The sequence below is a fragment of the Colletotrichum gloeosporioides genome, assembly GCF_011800055.1.
Source record: "Colletotrichum gloeosporioides strain Lc1 chromosome Unknown consensus_19, whole genome shotgun sequence".
NCBI classification, from domain to species: domain Eukaryota; kingdom Fungi; phylum Ascomycota; class Sordariomycetes; order Glomerellales; family Glomerellaceae; genus Colletotrichum; species Colletotrichum gloeosporioides.
In genome coordinates this window covers 423570-437018 of record NW_025544664.1, presented here as the reverse complement: position 1 = coordinate 437018, position 13449 = coordinate 423570, and the positions used below count along the sequence as shown (strand labels likewise).

Genomic DNA, 13449 nt, shown 5'->3' with positions numbered 1-13449 from the left:
AGCTTTGAGCAGAAAACTCGGAAGATCTACTAGCTTAGAGTGTTTGCGGGGAAATACGAGTACTCGTATTCATGTCATGAGCAAGCAAACCCAGCCTACTGTAGTCGCATCGCGGGGTGGCCCCGCAAATAGTCGTTCGCGTGATCGAAGCTGCGATGTGGCCCATGATGTAAGAGTTAATCTTCTTGATGACAGGTAGTCACTGTAAGAGTTGCCTGCAAATATTGGAGACATGATAAATAGTCACTGAACATGTTTGTTCATACGCGACGCTGGCAGTCGCCCTGTTGTCATGGATGCTTTCATTACGTTATCCTAAGTGTCACTCGATCAAAACTTCATCAATCTCCAAAGATGAAGTCCTCAATCTGCATCGCATCTCTTTTAGTGTTCTTCATTGGTGCCCTTGGCAAAAAGAAAGGACCCAATATTATCTTCATCTTCACTGACGACCAGGATCTCCGACACGGCTCCGTCGACACCCAAAGAGCAGTTCAAGAACACATCGCCGCTCATGGGACTGTCTTCACCAATCACTATGCCAGCGTTGCCGTTTGCTGCCCTAGTCGTGTGTCCCTCATGCGTGGACAGCATGCACACAATACCAATAACACCGCCATCAAGGCGCCCGGGTAATATTCGTGTTATTTGAGTGTGTTGCTAAACTATTACTGATTTTTCCCTTCTTTCAGAGGAGGTTTTCCCAAATTCAGAGCTGCTGGTCTTGAAGAAGAATACCTGCCTCATTGGCTGGAGAAGGCCGACTACAACGCCGAGTGTAAGCACTCGACGCATTTGGCAATCACTATTGCATGCATTACATGCTCATACTGTCCATTCAGATGTCGGGAAACTCTTCAATGGAGATTCAATCATTTCATACAACCCTGCCCCAAAAGGCTGGAGACACATTGACGTCTTGGTGAAAAGCGCCCGACGCCTTGAGTCATGGTTTACTTGACACTGACGTTGTGCAGCTGGATCCATACACCAACGCCCATAACACAGTCGTCATGTCGGAGAATGGCGCTCGACCTGTATGGTATCAGGGCTTCCAGCAAACAGATGTCGTGCGGATCAAAGCGTAAGTGACCATCGCAGCTAACTAACAGTAACCTTGTATTTTAGAAAAAATACTGACTGTCACCCCAGCCTCGATCGACTCGACATTTTGTTGAAGGAGGAAGACCCGTTCTTCCTCATGATTGCTCCAACAGCGCCACACGTGGAGAACCTGCGAGATCCTCCAACGCCACCTGCTCGATACCTCGGATCTTTTGCAAATTCCACTGTTCCTCGCACTCCCAACTTTAATCCTGCCAATGAATACCAACATGGCAAGCCTAGTTGGCTCAGGACCCTTCCCAGCTTGAACAACACTCAGATTGCCGAGATCGACCACTTCTACCAGCGCCGACTTGAATCTCTCAAGGGAGTGGATGACATCATTGACGATGTTGTCGAGATGCTTACTGTTAACGATGCAATTGATAACACCTACAGTATGTCTTTCAAATCTTGATTCCCATAAAGTGCTGTTCGCCGTGATAATGATCATCTCACAGTCATCTACACGACGGACCAAGGATATCACCTCGGAACTCACCGCACCGGTGTTGGCAAGTCACTTCCTTATTTAGAAGACACCAATATTCCCCTCATCGTGCGCGGTCCTGGTATTCCCAAAGGCGCCGTTTCAAGCAACCCTAGCCTAGTCGTCGACTTTGCTCCCACTTTCCTTGACATCGCGGGATTGGACCCTAATGATCGACCGCCGTTCTGGGATGGCTCAAGTCTGCTCGACTCGTGGAAGAATCCAAACTCCCCGGATATCTCCAAGAGAAAGGAGGCCATTAACATTGAGTACTGGGGTTCTGGATTTGTCGAGATGCACCAATGGTCAGAGGGTGACTACGGCATCTCCTTCCCTGGACTTTACTCGAAGAACGATTACAAGACAATGCGTGTTGTGGGAGACTCCAGTTCCTGGATGTATTCAAGATGGTGCAGCAATGATACAGAGCTCTATGACACGAAGGTGAGTCTTCAAATCGTCTCTCCGCTTCAAACATGCTAAGGAAGGGAAGAATGATCCATATGAGTTGGTGAACCTCGCCAACTCGACCGAGCCGATTCATGTTCGCGTTTCAAGGAGACTGAACGCGCTGCTCCTTGTCTCGAAGTCATGCACTCAAGACACTTGCAGAGACCCTTGGAGTGCTATTCAACCCCCCAATCTTTCGTCTTCGAATCGAGTACGAACCCTGGAGGACGCTTTAAACCCTGCTTACGACGAGTTTTACGGGTCTTTCCCGCTCGTCACCATCGCAGAGTGCATGAACTACCAGTTCGCGCCTAATGAAGGGCCATTCTATCCGACTGGAGCTGATGATGGTCTCGGACTTGCACACAGGAAGTCGACCGACAACTTCGTCTTTCCAGATCCAAGCCCAGTAGTGGAATTACCGCGTAACTTGACTTTTGGTGGCGGCTGGGAGCATCGTCATGCCACACATGAAGCGCTGTTGAGGAGTGGTCGGGAGTTGACGGATGATGAGCTAAAGAACTCGGACGCTAAACTGGAGGGGAGGAGTTCGTACCTGGTCGAAGAATGAAAGTCTTGATGCCAGGGGGATTGCAGGGGAAAAAAGGTGCCGCACAGTTGCATGAGCCATCTTTATTGTAACTTGACCCTGATCGAGACATGAGAAAGCAAAGGACTAATAAACCCGAGGATAAAAGCTTATTGTATTCAATTCTATTCTACTCCCATACTTCTTGCAGTAGCTACCATATCTGAACGCCAGGCGTTGACATGAAATTTTCAAGACCCCTGTCACTGCCTCTCAGGACGAGAGGTTTATCTAAATTTATCGTTCAGGCTGTTACTTTAGGTAATAGGCTGACTCCTCGCTGTTGACATTCATGCATACTCACTTGCAAAAAAAGCTATTCTCATGGACGATCTTGCAGGCACCCGAATGAAGCTGGGGGTGCGACGTCGTCCTACCAGAATACCTACTGGTGCTTTTTTTTTTTCTTTCTTTTTTCTTTTTTTCCCCTTCTCGTTCTCAAAAAGGGCTCACAAAACTTTGTACTGCCAGTATGTATGTAGCAATAACATCCCAATGGGACCATCGACTTCCAGAAGAAGCGGCGACCAACTCGATCAACCAAGAGCATGAACGACAGGTAGCCAATTAGCCCAAAGCATTGAGAGATAATGGTGAGGATGAAGGGATTGATGGTGCCGAGACTTTGGTAAAATATTGTGCCGTAGACATTGGCAAACGCTTGGCCAGTCGCTTGCGAGAAGAAAGGTGGAAGCAGAGCAATTCTAGTGCGCCTCTGTTGAAATTGATCCCAGTTAGCTGAGTCTGCTGAGAACAGGTGAACAACCGCCCGGGGAAAAGGAGTTCGAAAGGAATTTTCATGAGACAACGTACAAGGTCAGTGCCGCGGAAGAGATCGGCCTAAGAAACTTTCTCTGTGTGTTGCTCGAGGTTCGCCATCATAGCAGCAAGTTCAGTTTCGCCATCAAAACCAGCTCTACCGTCGTTGAGACCTTTCAGGTTCACGAGTGCCTCTTCATATTGTTCCTTTACCAATACCCAGCGGGGCGACTCCGGGACAAATGCGGTCACAAGAATCACTTTGAATGTCGAATAGTTGAGGAGCGGTGCTCTCGGCATCGTCAGCCTTGGTGGTCTTTCTCGTTTTAGAGGCCATCTCGTCTTTTGCCGAGAGGTGTTGAGGGGAAGACGGTGCTTTCAAGCTGAGGTTCCTTAGGTTCAGAGTTGTTCCAGACGATAGCTGGAGGAATTCAGGGGACCCTTGTGTATGAAACAAGGGTCCTTGATTTCCATTTTCTTCCGTGGAACTTTTGAGCTTAGCCTCTTGTTATCGACTTATTCGATTGTCTTTTACTAAACGGCTTTCTCTTCATGTATGTAACGTGGAAGTGGTTCACTCATTTATACTGCGGCCTCTCATGACCAGCTAGTTAGTCGAGAAGCAATGTGGTTACATCATAGGCTGTTCCCACGTCAGCCACCGCTTTAATGAAGCCAGCTTCCAAAAAAATAACAATAATCATTGAAAAGTATACTGTTTGTTCCAGTAAAATTGAACTTCGATGGCCAACTGCCACAGAGTGCCTGTCATAGTGATCATTCAAAGGAGCAGCCAAGTTGACACCCAAATGCCACTTCTTCTGGTCAAGCCATGAATCGAGTCTGCCTCATACACGCATACTTCTCTCGAGATGACCAAAGTAAACATCAAAATCTGATTTCGATAGACACGCCCCATACTTAAGTAGACCATCCACTCACACATCTGCAGCCATCTCCAACCAGCCCACAAAACATACACGGCATCCCTTGACTCATATCTGGTTCAGTCTTGACAACCGCTTCTGTGAAGTCGACGTTGAACTGCAAGAACTCATCCAACAAATCCCTGAAAGCGATGATTTGACTTAAATCAGAAGCGTGTCTTGCTGCCACCTCAGCCAGGACACTTCTCGCCATAACATCCACCCTCGAAGTTTCCGAATAGGCATACGCTATCGCCTTGACAAAGGCATCCGTGTTCCAAAGTTTCTCAGAAGCGTCCCTCAGCTTCTCCGCTGCACAGCGCTTCAGACAAGACACTTCGAACTTGTCCGCGGCAACGGACATTTGAAGGTTAAACATGATCGGATCAGCGGGCGGAGGCGTAACGTTGAGACATGGAGTGTCGCGATAGTCGGCGTGGTACATGAAACAAAGAACATTTTCCACAACTCGTGGGTTCTCATCTTGCATGTTGACGATTTGCTGACAGCCGGGATTCTGGTGGGCGTTCGCATTTCCTAGAACCGTTGATCCCTCGAGGAGCAGGGCGGGATCGATATCGCTATCCGGAAAAGCGTCTGCGAAGAATTTGGACTGGCTGGCGAGCACGACGCGATGAGCGTAAAAGTCTCTTGTGATACACCGGATCGTTACGTCGGAGTATTCCGGACTGTCAAAGTATCTGATAATCGTCAGAGACAGAACCGCGGTGGCGGAAAATGTCGACTTACTTCTCAAGCCCCTTGACCAAGTCCAGCGGATACGGTTTAGTCTCCATCCGCGCCAAACTTCGCAAGACCGTCCCCAAGATGTGCATCTTTTCCGGTGACAAGAACGAGCGGGATTCTTGGGGACCGAAGAATTGAGAAGATATCGGCCCTTCTGCGAAGGGATCAAGGCGGGTTGTCTTACTGATGCCCGAGAAAACTTCCAGTCTCAACCCAACGTCAATTGCAGTCGACTTCCATTTTATAACTTTCCCCCGCCAAGTGTTGGGGCTGCCGCCCGATCCCCCGCGATGTCTCGTCGAGATACCTCTGACTTCCCGATTAGGCAAACGTGTGTCTCTCAATCGGCATTGGCGTTTGGGGCTGCTGCAGCGCCGTCCATTCTGCGTGAGCTCACTAAAACAGGGATAATCATCCTTAACCGCATGTCGTGCAGTTTGGTAACAAAGGCGGTAAACGTACCCAGGGTGACATTTGAACCAATTTAAAACGCTCCGAGGCCAGGTACTGCTGCAGTCGCGGGGCTGAACGGATGTTTTCCTTCGATCTGACGAATACAATACTTCGACCGAGACACACATGACTACTGGACCTCAATGCACGTTTGTTGGTACGTAGCAGGCGCCCTTGTCTCGTTCGGGCTGGATTAAATAGGAAGCTCGTACAAAGTGCGAGGGAACGACTTCGATCGACGGATGGGGAGAATGCTGTATTCGGACTACACTCTTTTGCCCAATATGAGCATTTCAAGGACCTGCTTGAGAACATGAAGTGCAGTTCTATTGGTCTTACAGGGGAATCCCTTGTTCTTGGCTGCATCGATGCGATCTTGTCATTTGCGACAGGACAAGGACTTGTAGTGTAGCACGTGGCTCGAAAGGCCTTCTGCATTTACTGCCTTCGTTATACTTACTCTGGACACCCGAGGTACTTTCATGATCTGAACCACTCGTACCCACCCTATTTTGGAGTTTATCAAGTCGTTAAAACTGAACTAATGGCCGCGGTGGCTCGTGTGCCTTTGCGAGTCCCAGAGGTTGCGATATTAGATCGTGCATACTCTATGTAGTGCTCGAAGTTCTTTCTCAAGCCACCCAAGACCTGTATTGTCCTCGTCACCTTGGAAAGAGTTTTCTGAGGGTTCCATCATGAAGTAGTTCGCGACTTAAGGCAATAGCTATTAGCGCATGGCCCAGAGAGTTCTGCTATCTATGCAGGCATGAACGATGCAGAGCGTTAAGACGACAGAGACGACACTCAGGACGATGGCAAGGGCATTTGAGTCGAAAAGGTAGAGATGTGTGGTAATGGAACAGAACGTGTCCAACGCAAGTAGAGCTCCGTCCGTGTAGCTAAGGAAAGGTATGCTTCCAGACAGCAGAGTCCAGTATGAAATACTTTTGTACATGGTCTTGCAAATTGTGTGCAATCTATGTCCCTATTGTTTACAATGTCAATTACGCGATGAACCTGAGATCTTCTTGGAAACCATCAAAGTAGGTACTTGCACCCGGAGCCAAGGGTTTTGAATGAAGTTTTAGGGATCAGTCCTTTCTCGAAAAGGTCTACAACATCCATGGATGCTTAATTTCACCTTTCGCCTACTAGACTGTCAAGAACACCCGGTGCCAACACGCGCCCTTGGCAAGCACCCCGTTGAACCGGTTACTAACCAGTAGTAATCGATTTGCTGTGCCCCAAACAGCTGCGCCTACTTTCAGCCAATACATTCATTACAGCACGTCTGCGCCGCAACGTTGATGCCTGGCAATTTTCCAAATTCATGTTGCGCGGTGACGGCTTGTTCTGACATCAGGCACCGGTGAAGAACTGTCGATCCAAATAAGAAACCAAGCATTCAACATATTGTCTTTTGAATTTGAACCAAACAAGGTCGTCGATCTTTTCATTGAGGCTTTTCTTCCGACGTTTTCTCGATCACAATTGCCGATGTACACTGTATTAGATCCCACCAAACGCGAAGTCCGCCTCCTCAGACTACTCGCCGGTAACGAGGCGGACGGTATTCATTGCGAACTTCACGCGACGTCCTTAGACAGCCCAGACGAGTACGAAGCCCTTTCATATGTGTGGGGCAGCGCGAGCGACACACGACCCATTACACTTCAACAGACGGCCAAGAATGTCACTATGAATCTAGAGGCGGCGCTGCGCCATCTTCGATATCCTGACCGAGCACGCATGCTCTGGGTGGACGTTCTCTGCATCGATCAGGAGAATGTCCAGGAGCGTAATCAGCAAGTACGATGGATGAGTGACATTTACTCAACGGCAACCCAAGTCGTGGTTTGGCTCGGTCCAGCGACTTCGGTGGGATTCAAAGCTATAGCTACTATCCAAAAGTATGCCGCCGACAGCGAGTTGCACTGGCCAGATCTAAAGCACGATCTCGTTCAGTTGTTTCAGATGTATCATTTTCTCCACAACGAATGGTGGTCGCGGGTTTGGACGGTCCAAGAGGCTGTTCTTGCGAGACAACTGACATACCAGTACGGCCCTCGGCTGCTATCGGAGTCCGACGTGCTCAAAGCAGCAGCAAGCTACAGGAATCATACATCCGTAAGACGTTGCTGCTATTCCTGTCTCGAAAGGAACAAATCACTCATCACCACCACTGCCAACATCACTGTTGGAATGGAAGGGCTGTTAGACTTGGTCAACGTTCGAGCCAACCTACAAAAAGAGAAATTGCGCTTCGACGAAGTGATTTCCAAATTTCGCACCAGGAGAGCAACGGACCCTTGCGACAAAGTCTTTGGGCTATTGGGAATATCGCGAGGCGTCAGAACGGCTTCGATCGATTACGCCCTCACTGCTGCTCATGTCTTTGAGGAGACGACGCGGGAGATCATGAGCTACTGCACGAATCTGGATATTCTCAGCCACTGCGCAAATCAGGCGTATCGGAAGACAACAACCGCCGGGCTTCCCTCATGGGTTCCAGATTGGGGGGCTGAATACTGTCCAAACGACGGCGGCCTCTCCGGTGATTTCTATCTGACCACCCATCGCCTTGCTTTTCTGGACGTCTACAACGTCTGCGGGAGGCTTAACTATACTCCCTGTGCCGAATTTGAAGAGAGCATTCTCTGCGTACAAGGGGTGGTTTGCGATAGGATTGAGAGAGTCGGACGATCTGAAAGAGTTCTCATGACTGAAACGGGCCCGGAATACCTATTTGCGTGGTGGGAGATGTTGGACATCGACGGGAACCCCGGTCGACCATACCGTGGACGAGGTACCATATCAGACGCATTTTGGCGCACGATATGTCTCGATATCGGGGTCAACGGACTACTAGATTACAACGGCTTAGAGGCAAAGCAGGCTGGCTACAACCACGAGAGAATGTTTATGAGGCACTGGGACAGTGAACTCACCTCTTCCCACCGTCTTCCCCAGCTAGACATCTTCCGCAACTCTACAACTAAAGAGGCCTTGATCCAACATTTGATGAGGGCGTCTGGCAGGCGTCAATTTTTCATCTCTACCGAGGGCTTCATTGGGCTAGGCCCGCCCGATATCAAGGTCGGAGACAAAATTTGCGTTTTCGCCGGCGGTAAAATGCCCTTCATTGTCCGGGACATGGACGACGAGACACAGGGTGGTGGTAGGCCCGAGGCGGGAACCCATTTACGCCTGCTGGGCGATGCCTATGTCCATGGCTTGATGTACGGGCAGGGTGTGAAAAGAGTTGAGCAGGGAGTTGAGGAGTTGAAAGTGTTCAATCTGCACTGAACATAAATTGCAAAAGAAAATGTTGGGTACCGCTTTGAAAATACGAGTATCTGACAAAATAGAGAATTGATTGGCGGTCAACACACTCATAAGCCGTCTCGGTCTCTCAAAGAAAGGACTTTTGATCGGTTACATAACAGCGATCTTGTCATTTACGGCGGAAAAAAAAAACCCGCCCCTCCAATGGTGTAAGTCGGAATCAACAACCGCATCAAATTCAACGAGTGGAAAATTCACAACCTGTCGGCAATCCATCAAGTTCTGCTCCAACAGCACCGGCGCAGGCCTCTTAATCCCTCCTACAAGCAGCGAGAGCGCTAGCCCGAAATGGCAGCTTGAAATCGCAAGCCACCCGCAAGCTGGACCCCGGGAGATAACCGGCCGGCGTCGGAGCCCCTCCGCTCGGGGAACCCAAACCCACCAAGGTAGCTACCTCACCTCACCAGCCTCTCGTCTCATTCGCGTCGTGTCGCAGCTCTTATCACCAACCTCATCTCTCATCCTTCACTTCCATCTCACACCAACCTCAAACACAATTCTCAAGATGGCACCCTCAGATTCCCACCGCAACCGCACCCATCTCAAAATGACACCCCCAATCTCATCAGACACTATCTCAGACGACGACGATGACTTCGTCTTCATCTCCCACTCAGACTGCAAACCATCCACCAACCCTGCCTGCTTCTCAACGCCCCTCGACGAAATCTCCGCCATCGTAGACTCCTTCGCCGAAGACCTCTGGCCCGTCAACAGGAAAATCCACTCCAACCCCGAATTAGGCTACAAAGAGTTCATCGCCCACGACACCCTCACAGCCTTCATGCGCTCCCGCCCCGGCTGGTCCGTCACCCCCTCCGCCTACGGCATGGAGACCGCCTGGGTCGCCGTCTACGACACCGGCCGCAAAGGCCCCGTGGTCTCCTTCAACGCCGAGATGGGTACGCCCCTCCTGCCCCCTCCCCCCATTCTCTCTAACGCCACTCCCAGACTGCCTCCCGGGCATAGGCCACGCCTGCGGCCACAACCTAATCGCCTCCGCCTCTGTCGCCGGCGCCCTCGCCACCGCCCTCTACCTCTCCCATCACCCCTCCCTCCCCGGCAAAGTCGTCCTCTACGGCACCCCCGCCGAGGAAGGCGGCGGCGGCAAGATCCGCCTCCTCCGCGCCGGCGCCTACGCATCCCACGGCGTCGACCTCAACCTCATCTCGCACCCAGGCATCGTCGCCGACACGTCCCTCATGCGCACCTCCGCCTACACCTCCTTCTCCGTCGAGTACTTCGGCCGCGAGGCCCACGCCGCCGCGAACCCCTGGCTGGGCATCAACGCCCTCGACGCCCTCGTCACCGCCTACACCGCGCTCTCCGCGCTGCGCCAGCAGACCATGCCCGGCGACGTCATCCAGGGCAACATCACCTCGGGCGGCGCGCGGCCCAACATCATCCACGCGTACGCCGCGGGCGACTTCGTCGTGCGCGCCGACAGCCAGGCGCGCTTGAGGGAGCTGCGCGCGCAGGTGCAGCGCTGTTTTGAAGCGGGCGCGCTCGCCACGGGCGCGAAGCTAAAGATCACCGAGACGGGGAGCTACAAGGACCACGTGCCGAACCGCCCGCTGGGGCGCAGCTACACGCGCGCGTGGAATGCGCTGTCCACGAAAGACGGGAAGGGCAAGATCCCGCTCGACGAGGACGTGGACGAGATCCGCGGGCGGACGATGGCGAGCACGGACCAGGGGGACATCAGCTACGCGATGCCGAGTCTGAGTGTGGGCTTTGCGATTCCGCCGGGGGAGGGCGGGCAGGGCCCGCATAACCCCGAGTTCGCGGCGGCGGCGGGGACGAGGGAGGCGTATGAGATTAGTCTGAAGGTGGGCAAGGGGCTGGCGGCGGTGGCGGTGGATGTGTTTACGAAGGAGGGGTTGTTGGACGAGGTGAAGAGGGCTTGGAGGAGGGATATGGGGATGGGGGAGAAGGAGGAGGGTGTGAGGACGAGGGGGTTGTTAAGTTGGTGGATTTGATACTTGTGTAGGTTTGTGATATGAGTGTAAGATGGCGAAGGAACTGAATATAATTCACGAACACATCAATTAAAGACAGAAAGTGCATGATAAAAGTTCATCGATACTTTACAATGGTCCCATGATATCCCTAATCGCTAACAATACACGCCCGACTCCTCATAAAGCCAATATCAAGACAATTCTTCTACTATCCCTCATGCCCTCACATCCTCTTCGCCCCCATCTCCTCGCTCCCGAAATCATCCCACTCCTCCCGCCCAATCTTCCTCGAAATCCACACCCCCACGCCCGTCACCGCGCAGCTGCCCAGGAACCACCCCTCGAACCACCAGTCCACGAACCGCGGCTCCAGCGCCCCCTCCAGCGCGTCCCCGACGGCGCTGCCCATCTCCCGCGGCAAGTTGCTCCGCAGCAGCAGCGCCGCGCTGATCACATATACCGCCGCCACCTGCCCGATCACCAGCGCCAGGTTCGCCTGCGCCTGGTATAGCAGCCCCGGCATCCACTTGCTGAAGAGGCGGAATGTCTGCAGCACGCTGTTGGCGCTCGCCGCGAGTATCACCCCCGATAACAGGAACGAAATCTGCCGCGCCCACGCGATCTGGTCCAGTTTCGGGTCCCAGTGCCGCGCCAGCAGCCCCAGGAAGCGGTTGATCGGGTCCGAGGAGCTGAAGCTTGCCGCCGGGTAGTACGCCCGCCGCAGCGTTGCCATCAGCGTCGCGAGGATGCGGTACAAGCAGTAGAGGCTGAAGCCAAAGTGAGGCACCGCGAGGACCTTGCCCCACGCCGTCTTGGCCCGCTCGTCCGCCTCGCGCCGGCTGCGCATCATGCCCAGGCTTGCGCCGAGATTCGCCTCCATCGTCTCGAGCCCGGCAATCTCCAGCCGCAGCGCCTTCATCTCCGCCTCGTCGCCGTTCATCCCCCTCACGGCGCCCAGCATCTTGCCCATGAACCCGCCCGACGACGAGCTGCTTGCCGCCGCCGCCGCCGCGTCGCGTGCCTTCCGCTCCAGCGCCTGCAGCCGGTGCCGCTTCGTAATCAGCATCTCGTTCGTAGCCTCCAGCCCGGCCTCCTTCCTCGTAATGTCCGTCTCCGTCACCGGCCTCTTGCGCCGGTCGTTAACAGCGCCCAGCGTGTGCCACGGGCTCGACACCGCCGCGAACCCGCTCAGCATCGCCATCAGCGAGATCCCAATCACCCCGATCCGCTCCAGACAGGCCCTCAACACGCCCCCTCCCGGCGTCTTCTCCAGCCCGACCATTCTCCCCAGGCTCCAGAACGCAAACAGCCACCCTGCAAACACGGCGCCCTGCACCCCCCACGCCACCCTCGGCACGCGGCCCCTCCCGTCCCTTTGGAAACTCCACCCCGCCCCCGCCACCACGCTCTGGATCTCCAGGAACGGGATCACGCCGACCAGCAGCACCAGCAGCGTCGGCACCGTCACCCGCAACCCGACCTCCCGCGCCCGCGTCCCCACCACGTCCGAAACCTCGCACAGGATCAGCTCCCCCAGCACCGTCGCCAGCCCGACCGTCACGCAGAACACCCCCGCCGCGACCCTCCGCCGCGCGCTCTTTTGCCCGTGCTCCGCGTGCGCCTGCCGCAGCGTCGCCGGCGCGTGGGCGGGCAGGTAGTGGTCCTCGCCGTCGTGCGCGTCGTGCACGCGGGCGAGCCGCGGGAAGATGGAGCGGTTGGCGACCGTCGCGACGGCCGCGAAGGTGAGCAGGAACGGCGACAGCGAGAATATTAGCCCCAGCGTCGAGGGGGCAGCGTTGGGGTCCACGGCCGCGCAAGCGTCCTCGTCGCAGGCGGACGAGAAGAAGCGGAACCAGGGCATCTGGGGCGGCTTGTGGCGGGGCTTTCGTGCGCTGTCGGGATCGAATGGGCGTGGGACATGTGTCTGTGGAGGTGGTAGTGGTCGTCGTCGTGTTCGGATTGCGACAGATGCTGCATCGCTAGGTGTCGGCGAGCTGTGTGATTTTTTTGTTGTTTCGAGGTGAGATTTCAACGCGGGATTCGCAAGGCTGGGGTCGACATTGTCTGCGGTATGTTGTCGATCTGTTCGGACAACCGTTGCTGAGACGGGTGTTGGGAGGACAAGGTATGGCATTCGTCACGCTTTGTCGGAGTTTGCTCCAGCCACGATGACCTGGCCTTAGCTGGAGCTTCAGCCACATTTGGTGGGTGAAGCCACCCAGGGCCCCGCTGGGCTGCTGCGAGTGGCCAATCGACGTGAAGGAAAGACTCACTCACTGCAGCTTGATGGGGAGCTGTCCTTAGCATCTTATGCAGGTTGGTTTAGATGCCGCTTGAGCAGTGCTACATTGCGTCACGATATGGGGAAGCATGAAATGGTACCTGGTCATTTCTCTCTTTTATTGGGTATCTACCCGTGGGCTTCTTCTGCATAGCAAGAGCTACGCCAAACGCTTGATCGCAACCTGGTCAACTTGGGCGACCTTTGCAACACATCCTCTCGAATAAAAATACCCTGCCCACGTTGGCAACCAAAACGCCTTTCCATAGATGATCCATTCCTGTACGTCTTTTGATCTCATTCCCTAAAGACCAGCATCAATTCGCTAGCATTCCCGTCCGTAG

General features: G+C 53.7%; 5 protein-coding genes across 5 annotated transcripts; 3 read left to right on the top strand and 2 right to left on the bottom strand.

Moving 5' to 3' along the window:
- Positions 1 to 252: 252 nt before the first annotated feature.
- GCG54_00006415 (Arylsulfatase) lies at positions 253 to 2615 on the top strand (the record flags this gene model as incomplete). Its single annotated transcript, XM_045406417.1, has 7 exons — positions 253 to 632; positions 693 to 778; positions 843 to 922; positions 978 to 1084; positions 1153 to 1502; positions 1566 to 2038; positions 2088 to 2615. The coding sequence occupies 7 exons, from the start codon at positions 253 to 255 to the stop codon at positions 2613 to 2615; spliced, it is 2004 nt and encodes a 667-aa protein (XP_045267709.1).
- Positions 2616 to 4330: 1715 nt separating this feature from the next.
- GCG54_00006414 (uncharacterized protein) lies at positions 4331 to 5154 on the bottom strand (the record flags this gene model as incomplete). The annotated part of the gene is made up of 3 exons (XM_045406416.1): positions 4331 to 4338; positions 4373 to 5007; positions 5069 to 5154. The coding sequence occupies 3 exons, from the start codon at positions 5152 to 5154 to the stop codon at positions 4331 to 4333; spliced, it is 729 nt and encodes a 242-aa protein (XP_045267708.1).
- Positions 5155 to 7015: 1861 nt separating this feature from the next.
- Positions 7016 to 8824, top strand: GCG54_00006413 (Heterokaryon incompatibility protein 6; the record flags this gene model as incomplete). Its single annotated transcript, XM_045406415.1, has 1 exon — positions 7016 to 8824. The coding sequence occupies one exon, from the start codon at positions 7016 to 7018 to the stop codon at positions 8822 to 8824; it is 1809 nt and encodes a 602-aa protein (XP_045267707.1).
- Positions 8825 to 9368: 544 nt separating this feature from the next.
- On the top strand, positions 9369 to 10842 carry GCG54_00006412 (Peptidase M20 domain-containing protein 2; the record flags this gene model as incomplete). Its single annotated transcript, XM_045406414.1, has 2 exons — positions 9369 to 9765; positions 9815 to 10842. The coding sequence occupies 2 exons, from the start codon at positions 9369 to 9371 to the stop codon at positions 10840 to 10842; spliced, it is 1425 nt and encodes a 474-aa protein (XP_045267706.1).
- A 205-nt stretch (positions 10843 to 11047) lies between these two features.
- On the bottom strand, positions 11048 to 12685 carry GCG54_00006411 (Golgi pH regulator; the record flags this gene model as incomplete). Its single annotated transcript, XM_045406413.1, has 1 exon — positions 11048 to 12685. The coding sequence occupies one exon, from the start codon at positions 12683 to 12685 to the stop codon at positions 11048 to 11050; it is 1638 nt and encodes a 545-aa protein (XP_045267705.1).
- Between the last annotated feature and the right edge of the window lie 764 nt (positions 12686 to 13449).